Raw genomic sequence first — 14291 nt, 5'->3', positions numbered from 1 at the left:
ACAGATTTGTGTAGAACTTTTTGCCTACTTTAACTATCTTATCCTTATTGCTAATGACGTTGCCCTTTTTGTCTCTTAATGCATACGTCTGGTTTTTGCCTATGCGGAGTTTCCTCTTCACTGCTTTTAGGCTATCTGAGTTTAGAGCATGCTCGATTCTCTCCATATTAAACTTGCTTATGTCGGCTACCTTGCGCTTGTTTATTAACTTTGATAGCTCTGCCAGTTCTGTTCTGTCTGTAGGGTTTGATACTTTCATGCTTTGACGTTTCTTAATCAGATCTTTGTTTCCTGAGATTGCTTGCTGGTATCCTGTTGAATAATCCTACTGCCTCCTACTGCGCACTCTGTAATGATAGCTGTGAGGTTGTCCTTTGTTTGAACTTAAGATCGTCTTCCTCAGTTAAAGCCGAATATCTGTTCTGCAGTGCTTCCGCTTCACTAGTTTCTTCCATTCCGCCGTCGCGGTGGCGCAGTGGTTATGGCGCTCGGCTGCTGACATGAAAAACGCGAGTTCGATCCCAGCCACAGCGGTCGAATTTCGATGGAGACGAAATTCTAGAGGCCCGTGTGCTGTGAGATGTCAGTGCACGTTTAAGAACCCCAGGTGGTCGAATTTTCCGGAGCCCCCCACGACGGCGTTCCTCGTAGCCTGAGTTGCTTTGAGACGTTAAGTCCCCATAAACTAAACCAAACCAGTTTCTTCCGTTCCCTCTCCAAGTCTAAGCTATTCGAGCTGGTCGCTGCGGCGCACCTTTCCGAGGACTTCCACATCCTGCGCATGATGGAAGGGTGAGCGCATAGCATGAAGTCTATTTCATTTTTATTCTCAACATTGGGGCTTTTCCACGCCCACTTCCTTTTCTCTCGTTTCCGAAAGAAGGTATTCATGATCCATAAATAATTTCTCTCTGCGGGGTATAATGGTTCCCCCCCCTGCTATTCCTGGAGCCAATGCCATAGTCGTCTACTGCCTGGTCTCTGGCCTGCTTCTTGCCTACCTTCGCATTGAAGTCGCCCATCAGTACAGTGTACAGTGATTTTACTTTGTTCATTGCAGATTCCACATCTACACAGAAGCTTTCAGCAATCTGGTCATCATGGCTGTATGTAGGCGCGTTCTCGTCTGTGCTAATCCACAATAGACTAGTACAGTCAAACCTGGATATAACGAAATTGAAAAAAGTTCGCAATTTTTCGTTATATCCAGGTTTTCGTTAGATACAGTTTTGGGTTAAGACTGGTAAGGATCATGCCAAAACGAAATAAAAATTCGACAGATATCAATTCAAGTGAACTCGCCATTCAAAGAATTTATTTAATAGAGAAAAACTGCGTAATTTTTGCTTGCTGTTTTTGCCCAATTGAAGCCATTACTCGGCGCTTCAAGGAAACTAAGGCATCCAGGGCTGCTTCATCGTCCTGCGAGCCGACGAAATGGCGCAGAACGTCCACCACGTCCATCAGTTCCCTCGCGGTGGGCACAGCACAAAACGTATCAGGCTCTGACGAACCGCCACCTTCAAGGCTATCTTTAACGGTTTCCACAAGTGCCGCATCAGTCATCTCTTCCATAGCCACGGCGCCGTTGTCCACGAACAAAAAGTTGCACAGCTCGACACCGTCGGGCACCCCACCGTTCATGCGTAGTTCATCCCACGCTTCTGCGACCTCGGGTGGGCTTGAAAGTTCGTCTTCAGTGACTGTAGCTTGAATGGCCTTATTTACCTGAGCCTTGGCGAAGCAATTGGCGATCACTTGTGATTCGACCTCTTGCCACGACGCAGCAAGCATTCCGATTGCTTGGTAGATATCCACTTTTGTTGGCCGTTCAAGGCGGATGTCCAGGAGCATCTTTTGTATCAATCGATGGCGGTAACAGCATTTAAAGCTGTTAATAACCCCTTTGTCTAAGGGTTGTACCAGAGAAGTGCAGTTAGGTGGCAAATACTGCAGCTCGACGTTCGAAAGCTGTAGGCCTTCCACATGGTGCGCGGAGCAGTTGTCAAGCAGCAAACAAATGCTGCGAACTTGTCGCTTGACATCTTGGTTGAGCTCCTTCAGCCAGTCGGAAAAAATTGCCCGCGACATCCAAGCTTTGGAGTTTGCCACATATTTTACTGGCATCCGCCTTGTTCCTTTAAAACATCTGGGCCAGGCATTGCGGCCAATAACCAATGGGATTCGGTTGTCGCTGCCATCAGTGTTGGCGCAAAGCAAAACCGTCACGCGGAGTTTACTTTGCTTTCCACCGCGGCAGTCTTCTCCTTTAAGTGACAACGTGCGGCTCGGGAACATTTAATAAAACAGGGCCGTCTCATCAGCATTATAAATGTCGGCAGCTTCATAGCGGCTGAAAATGCCGGGAAGCTTCTCGGCCACCCACGAGGCAGCAGCATCGCTGTCTGCGGAGCCAGACTCGCCAGATACCACTTTTCCGACAACATCGTGCCGGCTTTTAAATCTTTGTAGCCAGCCGTTACTCGCTTTGAAGTCGTCGTGGCCCAGGATACAAGCAAAATCTATGGCTTTCTGCTGCGAAATCGCGCCACTTATGGGCACGTTTTGTGCTCGTCTGTCCAAAAACCATGCAAACACGGCGTTGTCCACATCAGCATACGTCGACGTCTTCAGTCTTTTCTTCTGGGCGCTTGTGCCCGACTCCATCGCACTGCGGATGCTTTGTTCTGCAGCAAGAATGGTTGACAAGGAGCTGGCTGGTATATTGAAGCGGGCAGCGACATCCTTCTTTTTTTCGCCGGCGGTAACCGCATTCAAAATCGAGAGCTTATCTTCAAGCGACAAAACTTTGCGTTTCCTCACAGCAGAACTCATCGTAACGAACCGACACCGTAAACACACACCAGCACACACACGTCAACACGCTGACGAAGAAGGCTTACCATAACTGCGCCGCAACACCACGAAAAATTTGTCATAGTAGTGCCACCTAGTGTCAAGCTACAAAATGAAAGCTTAAAAGTTGCTACGCTTGCCACGGAGCGGCGATAGCGGCGCTCAACATCATCATCATCACCGAGGTCTGCTTGTTTGCTGCGATTGCAAGCGTTCTGCTCGCGGTCTACTTTACCTTTTAATATAAAAACTTACTTAAACAATATTCATTAAAGTTGCGCACTGCCCGGTCAAATTTCGGGCAAAACGTTACAAGATACAGCTCGATGATCAGAGCCACGGATTCGTTACATCAAGGTCAACTGCCGCAACGAGTTCGTTACATGGAGGTCGCCTATACATGGGCTTCAATGGGGGATGTGTTGGGGAATTGAGAAATTTCGTAAAATCCAGGAATTCGTTACATAGAGGTTCGTTACATAGAGGTTCAACTGTACGTGCCTGTCCCTTAGTGCTGTATTTTCCTTATCTCTCATACCTCACTAAGCCCTCTGACATCCCATTTAATGCCCGCTAGTTCCTCGAACAGCACTGCTAGGCTAGCCTCACTAGATAAGGTTCTAGCGTTAAACGTTGCCGGGTTCAGTTTCTAATGGCGGCCTGTTCGGGGCCAGAGATTCTTAGCATCCTCCGCTGCGTCACAGGTCTGACCACCGCCTTGGTCAGTTGCTCCGCAGCCGCTGGGGACTGAGGGCCGAGGTTTGATTGGTTTGATCATAGGGAGTTGTGGCCAGGCACTACACCAGGGTGGCCAAATCTTGTTCTGGTGAGGGAGTGCGTTGTCAGTTCTGGTCACTACGATCAGGCCAAACCTCAGGCCTGGTTATGCAATTCCATCAACTTGCGGAGTTTTTTTTTTTCGAACACAGTGGAGAATTGCACAGCACTGAGATTTGAACCCCAGTCCTCTTGCACACAAGGCGGATGCTCTACCTCTACGCCACCGCTGCCCATCCTAACTGCCTAGATACAAATGGGTCCACATGGTGACTAAAAGCATAATTGGAACCAATTAGATTTTCCGATCATTTGCAACTGGAAATTTCCAATGTTTTTTTTACTCGAATATACAGCGCGCAATATGTAAAAGGAACTTATTTTGCAAATTACCGTGACCTATTTAAAAGTTACCGTTTATCTGCCAGTAGAAATAGTAACAGTGCCCACTCATGTTCAGTGTCGTGCATTCCTTTGTTAACAGGCGAGAAGCACACTAAGTGGTCACAGCCCGTTTGTTATAGGTCACGTACTGTTACTGAAAAAAAGATAGTGGGACAGACACGACGCAGTGAAAAAGGATCCAAACAGTCGGACGGCGTTCTTTTTCATTTGAACCCTTCTCTCTTACCTTCTGTCCATTCCGCTACCTTTCCTTCAGTACGTCTGACCAACTGGACTGAAACTGTGTCTTCCTACTGATCATGAAAGTACGGCAGCTCAAACATCGCCCTGTCAAGGACAGCTGGCAAACAGTTGTTCTGACATCAATATCGTCCCCAATACACGTGTGTCGCAGCGTGCACGTATTATGCATATTATACAACCGCATTTACAGAAATTTTAAATATAGTAGCCAGGAAAGCCTGTTATCCGGGAGCGTATAAATTGCGAGAAATATAGTGTAACTCCATGGGACATTTTAAATGTCCGCTATTTTGAGCGGGAACGCATCAACGAGATTTTACAGTACCTTCTTAATTGACTGCAGTAAGAGTCATCTGCGATGTGAAAACTCCCTTCAGCTTGTGTGCTCTATTCACCCCTAAGCTGACAGTGTGGTGGGTGCTGTGGCTTACAGGACTACTACATTTACTCACATAATGGACACAGCCCTACTTTTTCTGTGAAAATTGTTATTTCCCTCGCATAATGAACGCACTCATTGCTTTTAGTGTGCAGCCTGCTGATAAGGTGGTGAACGCTAGCAGGGGAAAAAAGCTAATGATATAAAAGGCGTCCTGTCTTGAGCGCCAAAAAAAACTACACACTAGTGTAAAGCCCCATCTGTAGAATGTCAGCCTACTATACCTCATCCTCTCATCCTACGGGACAGGCGGCCAATAAGAATGTTCTGTGAGGAATCTGAGAATGAACAGTAATCACATTTGCTCGCAAAGCAAACGAGTGTGATCCCCCCACCCAGAACATTCTTGCAGACTCACAGGCAGCCTACAGAAATTACAGTGCTGGGAGGATCACCCTAATTGCGGTTCTCCAGAACAGTCAGTGCCTGCAATCGGGCACCTCATGTGGGTACCTGGCTATCAAGGACGTAACACAACTCTATATATCCACCTTCGGCAAAGGGCTTTGACAAAGCTTTGACAACACAAAGCAAGTACACTTTCGACGCCTACAAACACAGACATTCCCATATCTGTCCAAGTTGCATACCATAGACCCAGACTCCTTTGGTCAGGAATGTCACTTCGGTGGCGAGACTATATTACATGGACAGGGCCTATCGGGCTTATACTGAATTAGTGCACTTTTATGAGGAGCCAACAACCGAGGTTAGAGAGGTGGCTCTGACTCGCTCACAACTAGAGCACCAAGTCTGGTTCCTCGACCAAGCAAGGGCAGCAGCATCAGCCAACCAACGCCAGGACTAGGGACCCCGACCACGTCAATCCCTCTCTCGTAAACATGTCAATAAAACGTTTTTCACCATCGTGTTTACAAAATTTTTGTCAGTTCAGTCTGCCATATTAAGGATTGTGGCAACTTGTTGCGGTTACGTTTCTTCTTTAATGCTCGATTAAGGGCATGGCCGCTCAATCTCTCAGTACTACAGGGAACTCTAGTTGTGCTCTCTTTGGACAGAATTATGAGCCACTGTGCGAGTTGTACGCATGCGTTTAATATAAAATTTGTTGGCCCTGTTGGGAGCCATGCTGAAGAATACATCCCGCCACGGTGGCTCAGTGGTTAGGATGCTCGGCTGCTGAGCCAGAGGACACGGGTTCGACCTCAGCCACGTTTGGATGAAGACAAGACACCCCTGTAATGTGCGATGTCGGTGCATGTTAAAAAACCCCAGGTGGATGAAATCATTCCAGAATCCTCCACTACGCTGACCCTCATAGCCTATGTCGCTGTGGGGTATTTATTAAACCCAATATACCACATCATACCATGCTGAAGAAAGTCATTTAAAGGAAGGATGAAGTATTGTGACTTGCTTTTCTAAATCTTATATCACTTCAATTTTTACTTTTTTTGGTTTTCCTTCTGATATATTCTCTGGCCTTCCTAATAAAGATTCTGTTGTGAGACGGCACTCGTCCCTTTGTTGCGCTGAGTTTTCCAAGATGTATCCTCGCCCAGCTCAGCATAATTCCACCAACCTGCTTCTGTTTCATTTGTGCCACTTAAAATTTTGCGGAAAAATTTTACCAAGCATAATGAACATGCCCCCCATATTTGCTGAGCCTTTGCGAGAAAAAAAGTGTGTTCGTTATGCGAGTAAATACTGTAAATGAAGGGGGGGGGGGGGGGGGGGGGGGGGGGGGGGGCTTTCGTGGCCTGACCCAGCTGGCTGAGTAATGCAGATCAGGTGCGACGAGAAGTCCACAGGTGGCCCACGCAGTGCTCATACTCTTGTGCCACATGGCTTTCCCTTCTGCAGGGCAATCAGGCCCCTACCTCTAATGCGAGCCTTCGCCGTGCATTACACCAACCCCCGGTACCAAGGCTTCATGCGGCACCTGGGCATTGCAATCATGAAGTACACGCGGAACCCCATCAAGCCCAACATCGAAGACGCCATCATGTCACTGCAAACTATGATCTTCTCCGACTACGAAGAGGTTGACTTGTGGTGATCTCGATGTTTACTTAGAGTTCATGTCCACGGTGAGAGTGGCAGTCTACGGACACCTCATTTTAGAGCGTCCGTTGTTGGCCTAACTGGTTGTCCGAGTGGCAGAGTGAAAACCACCTGGAAGATGGCGGGAAGATCCCGGAGGGTGGCTAGCAGCATAGCACACCACCTGACGGCAGTGGAAGGTTGCGCGTGGGCATGGTATTTTCCTAAGAGCACTAAATAATTTATAATTGAATTTCTTCTCTCATACTATTTCGGTTTTCATCACTGAACATTGGCTGTGGTGTGTAACGAGTGTTTGGGTCATGTGAGATATAAAAGAAAATTCCTAGTATAACTGCATTGCTTTTTCTTATTCCAGCTCCTCAAGCAGGCTAGCTTAAGCGTTATTGTCAATTAAAACTGTATCGGTGGCTATTGCAGTTTTTGTCATGCCTCATGTGACCTAAACATTTCTTGCATATCATACACAGCCTTTGCTCAGTTTCTGAAACTGAAACTGAAAGAGCATCAAGAAGAAATTCAATTATAAACTATTTAGCAGTCGTAGGGGAATACCATGAGGTGATCCATGTATGCTAATGTCTTAATGCATCATTTGAAAGAGGAAAACATGCAAGCAAGAATTTGGTGTATAAAGTTCTTTAAAACATGATGTTGCAAAAACTGGATATGCATTCTTGGCTTATTGTCAACTGATTTTGCTTACTGTATTTAAACATCGCAGATGTTATGATTTGTAACGAAATTGCATATCTGGGCATGATAGAAGAATTGTGCGATAAAATGGGGAGCAGATTTCAGAACAAAACGCTTTATTATTTGTGCAAAGTGTTAGTACAAGAGTCCGTTTAAAAGAGCCTCGTCATTGTTAAATGTCCATTCTGATATTAAGCACATGCTGTGATTTTTTTTTTCCTTTAGCTCGAACATGTATGAATAAAATGGCTCTCTTTGAAAAAAAAAAAAAAAAAGACGGGCGCACCTTTTTGTGAGTCAAAACCTGCATAAGGTTGAAAGTAAGTTGCGGTCAGGATCAGCTGATGATCCTATAAAAACTGTTGTATTTCATCTACACCTCGCTTATATGTTTACGAAATGTGACTTTGACAAAGAAATTTTATTTCTTTACATCCAGGGTGCATTACTTGAGATTTAACACTGGTCAATATAAATCACATGCTCAGATTTTGGCTGCACATATCTACTTCGTAGTGTATCCAAAGATGCTGCTAAAATTACGTTGTTTTTTTTAAATATTATGTTCTATTCACTTTTGACTGCAAGCATGCATAAAAACGCCTCAAAATTTAGGGTACTGTTCTCGAAACTGGGGTGTAAACAGGCTGTGAGAGGTAATGCATACATTCAAAACTGTGGCTAGACCATGTGGTCCGAGCTCATTAAGTGCTTCAGAGAACAAGTTGGAATAAATATCAAACAACAGAAAAAAAACAGTTCGGTGAACTGTGTCTCTATGCAGGCAGGAGACAAGATAAAGCAGGTTGCAGACAGCGGAGTTCCATTGCTGATAGCGTTCAGCGAGAATGACCGAGCCATCAACCCTGAAGTCATTTTCAACATGGTGGACTTGATTGGAACTCGCAATGAGGACTTTTGGCTCTACGATGCTGATGGGAAATTGGTCAGGAAAGGTAAGCCATACATAATTCACTGGACCAAATTACAGTAAAGCGTCGATAAATTGAACTCTGGTGACTTGAAATCCCAGATAATTTGAGGAATTTCTGTAGTCCTGTAATTTTTTATACAAATTTGACTAGATAATTCGAAGTAGCAGCCTGCACCAGCCTGGTTAATTTGAAGGTCTGGGGTGCTACACGGTAATTCCTGATCCTGATTTCGCCGCGAACCGGTGAAGTGATTGCCCCTGGGAGCTACGAGGCAGCACCACATAGCGATGCCAATAGTTTATATGCAAAGCACCCCAGCCCAAATACTCTCAGCACAAGAGCCAGTGTGTGGTATGCATTAGCAGACCACCAAAAAGCGCGCTGCGCTTGTCTCGCGACGAGACCCTTCTTGTTCTGTGCCCGCGATGGGTTGACTGCGCCCAACGCCGGCTTGTGCCGTTTGAGTGGTGTGTCGAGGTTAGAGGGTTAGGTTAGGGCTGATTACGTTGGTACAGTTGCATGTAAGTCGACCTTTTTTCAAAAAAACAATCGTGATATTCGGGGGTCAGCCTGAGGTGGTTTGGACGAGTAGCGGGTAGTACGTGCCCCGTGCCGGCACCTGTTTACGGCACCGCACATGGGGCTCCAGGCATCACAAAAAGTCATTAATCAGTATGCTAATCAGTTCTGCTGAAGAAAATTCGAACTGCACGTCATTTATATGGTAATTGCTAAGTCTGTGTAGGTACGCATTCCCACAACGAAATTTTTTTCCCGAGTCTTTTTTTTTTCTTTTGCTGTGCGCGGTTAATCTGAAAAACCGGATAATTTTAATATTTTTCCCAGTGACTTCGAACTAACGAGGTTTTACTGTACCTTGGCATTGTAGAATGTGTTTAGCTATAAAATCAACCATGCGAGATTACTTCGAACTAACGAGGTTTTACTGTACCTTTGCATTGTAGAATGTGTTTAGCTATAAAATCAACCATGCGAGATTACTTCAGTGAATTTCTCACTTCATATGTGTACCAAAGCCATTTATGATTTTGTGCAACGGTAATGACAATTATTCCAGCACCGGGCCTTTACATATATGCACCAGCATTACTCTTGTTTTATTCAAAAGGCGGAGCTTTTTGTACGGCCATGGTTGTTGCACTCTGGTTGTGTTGTATCACTCTTGCAAGCCGTGTTGTAAACTGATAGAGATTTGAACCGGTTATTTATGGTTGCTGCATGCTTGTGTGTGCTCCTTCCATTCTCAAACCTTGCCCCTCCGACCTTTTCAGCTAAATTTTCCAGGCTTTGGTCTTCACTCCTAAATGCTCTTGCCGGTGCCTCAAAGTACTTTTATTTTGTAGGGTCACCGGCAGGCTCGAAAAAAGTAATGCTTTTCAAGAAAGGCGGTCACTATTTGTTCCGTCGGCATCCCGAGGCCATCAACGCTGCAGTACTGGAGCTCTTACAAACCAGCTTCACTGCTGGCAAGTAACCAGCATGTGGAGGCCAACTCAAGCAAGGCACACCGAGCTGTTTCCCTCCACCTCAGTTTTTGAAATCTCCATTCAGGGAACTTTTTTGGAGAGAACAAAATGCAGTGTTTTCTGAAAGAAAAGAAGATGTTAAAGCTCAGTAGACGGGGCATGTGCGAAACAAGGGCACTGCTCTTGAAAAAGGTACTTTGTTTTGAGCTCTTCATATCGATGACAGATCTAGAGGGAAGTGTGAGCACTGAATTTTACTGAGTCGTTCTTCTCTGCATCGATACGTATGTGTTCAGTCTAGAAATTCTGAGCCTTGATCGTCTTTTAATACGTCAGTCGAAGCTTCAGCTCTCTGACGGTACGTACAAACCACCATCTGTACTGGTAGTTATGCACATTCTTCAATGTACGCCCACTGACATGCATTGTTTGCAGTGGACAAAGTAGCCTCCACTTTGCACAAGGTAGACAGCTGCACTGTTGAGCACAATATTTATAACAACTGCTTTGTTGTATGTCATACTGCTGCATGTATGTAAATCTCGGCATAGCCTGAGCTTTGTGCAAATGTGTTTTGTCTGGAAGTAAACAAAAAAAGTGGGGGGGGAGGGGGGGGTGCCTGGGTAAGAGTAGTCTTTAGTTAAAATTTTTGGATTGCCAGGAAGCAACTGAAATTAATTAATGCTGTGGCTAGCTCTTGGTGACAGGACTGGCAAGCAAGTTTCAGATGAGTGGAAAGACAAGTATATCCTGTGTAAAAGCACTTTGCTCTTTTATAGTATTATATATATATGTGGATGCAATTGCACTGATTCACTTTAGCACGTTCCTTTACGGTCCTTCCACGCCAGATATCACAAAAACTGTTTATTATTTTACATTGTCAACTCGAGATGTGGTAATAACGCGATGTATGGCAGTTTTTGCTCTCAGGCGATTCGAGACTTTTTATCATTTTGGGTGTCTACTTTCATCTCGTTTGTGAATGGAATGTAATGCTCAGAGCATATTTATGGTGAGATATCATGCAAGCATTGGATGAGCCTTGCTTTATCATGTTTTTGTTTTTCAAGGTGTAGCAAAGCACAAGCAATTTGTGCAACATTTTTAGTGGGTACAAATCCTTTAAATGTGGTTGTGGGCAATTAATGTGCATTTCTTGTCTCGATTTTGTCTCCCAGCCTCCACTATCAGTCAGTACTATCTAAAAGAGGTTGCTTGCTTTAGTGACTCATTTTGATTGCTGGGATCTTTCTGCCTACGAAGGAATGTTTAGTGTAATCTCTGGGATGATTTTTATAGTATGCATGGTTGTGGGCAAAGCACTTTTAAATTTTACTTTTGTGCTGCACTCATTGAATGTAGCAGCTAGTGAAGACTCATTGTATGAACCACAATACCCTTTTCTTTCACATACATTTTTTTATTATATTTTGTCCAGCACAGTTTTCGAGCACCACTCATGTGACAGTTGGATGCTTGTTCAGTGCTGTTTTTCTGTGTTGTATGCATGTGGACACTGCATTATCGTGACAACAGCAACGAGCAGGTCATGCTTCCTAGTGCTTCCTTTCACCCTGGGCTCCGGTGTTATTCCACCTTGTCAAAAAAATGTAAAGTCACAGGCACCAAATAGCTTGTGATGTGCTGCCTGAGCCTACTCAGCATTGATACAGCTGTGTATGGGATCCCGGCGGGCTTAGTCATCCTTGGGACATGGAGTGTGGGGTCAGTAGTGTTGCCACATTTTTGCCTCAGAGGAAGAGGGTTGGAGGAATCTGAGAGATTCTTCTTTTTTCTTAAAACAAAGCTTGAATTGTGGCTGAACTGGTCCTTACATGTGCATTGTGAAAAAAGTTTGATGTAATTCACCTCTCTGTCATACTTTTGTATGCTTGATTCTGCATTCCTTGGAAATACAGGGTCCTTGAAGCTCAGCTTTGAAAAATATCGATTGTAGTGGCCAAAGTGTTGAGCTGCTGAACATGAGGTTGAGGGATCGAGTCTTGGGCAGCTGCTGGGGGCAGAATGCAAAAATATCTGTGGGCTCTGCAAGTACATTGCCCAACCACAGGTGGTCAAAATTAACCGTGAGGTGTTTGCTACGGCTCCTCTCATAGCCCAGGTGCAGCTTCTAAGTGTTGAATCCCACATACTATACCGTCAACAAGCTTTCAAAAACTTGTTGAGCTGCGAGATGCACACAAATGATGCTGGTTTCTAAGATTTTCTTTCAGCAAAATTTTTAGGGTTCAATTTTTTTTAATTGTGCAAGATTATTCACTGGTAGATTCATTGGTTACTGGAACTACTCCTTCATTCATTGTCCATTGAAGAGCGTTAGTCACCTGGCCAGGCAGCACACCTTGCAAGAGCTGGCCAGTGCTGAAGCCATTTACAGCCTGCCCTGTGCAGTGCAGAGACACCAGGATCAGGCATAACGGAAAAAAGCAGACCTAATTTGTTGCAAGGCACTTTCTAGCTTGTCCCTCATTCAAGTTGTGAACCACATTCCCAGAAGACATTTGAAAGGGTGGTGTCTTTTTTTGCAGAAAATTCCAGGCGTGTTTTTCATGTCATTTTTTTTCTCTTTCTGTGTTCTTGATGCTTGTCACATAACTGCCTGTTTGCTGAGCAAATAGGTCTTACTTTGTCTGCAGAGATATTTATTGGGCTCTCCTGGTGAGATGCCATGTGAATGACTGTCATTGGAATGCTTCCGGTGCCAGATTCTGTGAGAGTTTTGACTGAGCTTTCATCATAAATGCACACAAGTGTGGCATCATATTCCTTCATATACCTTGCTAAAGGTAGGAAGGCTGCTCATTCTCAATTATTACCAGCACCGTCTACACTCTCGAGTGTTTACAAATATATACTACCAGTTAAGTTTTACACTGATGTCTGACATATTAAAGTGCACAATGGTGTGGCAGGCCTCCTTTGATGTAGTATGTTGAGTTTTATACATTTTTCCAGTTACCTTTATGATGCTTCTTTTGTGCAGCCCAGTATATGCAGCTTTATAAAGTTTAATAAAATGACTGTATGTTGTCTGTTTGTTATCGCCATCGTAACAGAAGCAGAAAATTTTGATGTAATGGTACAGTGCCTCGTTTTTGCAGTGCTTTGCAAAGCAGCCATGGCAGCCACATAAGAAATGTAAATGGTGCACAATTTTAATGTCAACAGTTTCAGAGGTCGTGACCCTTTCGTCTCCGGAGTCCATCCATACAGACACAGCACGGCCTGGGTTGCTGGGGAGAATTTGCAGTAACTTTTACAGAAAAGGTCGCATGCGAGAAATTTTTATTTTATCTGGCTGTCAAGACAATTGCCAATCCAGAGCAAGTAAAATTTCTCGTTTGTGAAAAATCTTCAGGCAGTCAGGGATGTGAAGTGGCGCTTGTCACTCTACTGCCAGGTTTCGCTGTTTTTTGCTAAGCTTTGTACACTAAGAATTTGCATAATGCTTTCTGCTACACATGTAATTGCCGGCATTTGGCAATCAGAATAGTGCCATTGAAAAGCCTCTAGAAGGGATGGAGCTGGTTTCCTGCATCAGGACAGCACAGCCACATGAAAGAGGGAAACATTCCTCTTAGTAATTTTTTTCTATTTTTTTTTTTTTTTTGGTAGACTATGTAGCTGATATTAACAGTGAAATACATCTAGGGGTTGTACATCTCGATTTTTATTTTTCTGACTTTTTTCGTTGTTTATTTCAGAACGCCACTTTCGGTTTTCTTTGGGGAATATTATTTTCTACATACTAATTCTTGGTTATTATTGGTGAAAACATATGCTGTCCAGTGCAGTCAATACATTGACTTTTTTTTTTTTCAACTAGTTGCTCATGCAGCAATTTGTACCACAAAAAGTAGTTAAACAGGGTAGGCATGTAAAAGCGTGTGTTTAGCCTGGTTGAGTCATGGTTTTGCTTTGCTGAGTCGTCGGCACGTTTGGCGACGATATTAGTTCGCTGGTAGTATTAGTTGATGAAGACGAAGATGTGCAATGCATAGGTCAGAAAGGTGGCCGATCGGGGTAGTTGGTGCACGTTTGTCATTTTTCGAAAGCGCTAAAACAGCGCTAGTCCTTGTCTGTTCCTTCTTTGTCCGTGTTTTAGCGCTTTCGAAAAATGGCAATGCATAGCACAAGAGTGTGTTGTAGTTTAACAAGAGGCGTGTTCAGCTGCAGGAATAGCATAAGGATCTCGCACAGCGGCCTGCGAAGCTGATCTGTTCACGCCACCACTGATTCGACTCCCAGTCGTGGATATTTATCTGACTATTTACGTGTGTATGTAGGTGTCTGTGTTGGGGAGCATATGAGTACTTTCACACTAAAAATGGCCGTCCTAAGAGCTTTCTTTGCAGAAGAGAGTTGTTCAGTCGTAACAAAAAGCAAAAATTCCAGAGTTAAATG

The 14291-nt window shown here is 44.4% G+C and overlaps 1 protein-coding gene across 2 annotated transcripts in view; it reads left to right on the top strand.

Annotated features, from left to right (window-relative positions):
• LOC144129435 (uncharacterized) overlaps nt 1-12919 on the top strand; it is a 72759-nt gene extending 59840 nt beyond the window's left edge. For both annotated transcript variants that reach the window (XM_077663605.1, XM_077663606.1), the window contains exons 7-9: nt 6545-6725; nt 8226-8397; nt 9741-12919. In XM_077663605.1, coding sequence (XP_077519731.1) covers nt 6545-6725; nt 8226-8397; nt 9741-9871 — 484 coding nt within the window. In that variant the 3' untranslated portion in view covers nt 9872-12919. The remainder of the gene's footprint in view (nt 1-6544; nt 6726-8225; nt 8398-9740) is intronic.
• Nucleotides 12920-14291: the final 1372 nt, after the last annotated feature.

This window comes from Amblyomma americanum, chromosome 4 (genome assembly GCF_052857255.1).
Source record: "Amblyomma americanum isolate KBUSLIRL-KWMA chromosome 4, ASM5285725v1, whole genome shotgun sequence".
Classification (NCBI taxonomy): Eukaryota; Metazoa; Arthropoda; class Arachnida; order Ixodida; family Ixodidae; genus Amblyomma; species Amblyomma americanum.
This window is presented reverse-complemented; position numbering and strand designations above follow the sequence as displayed.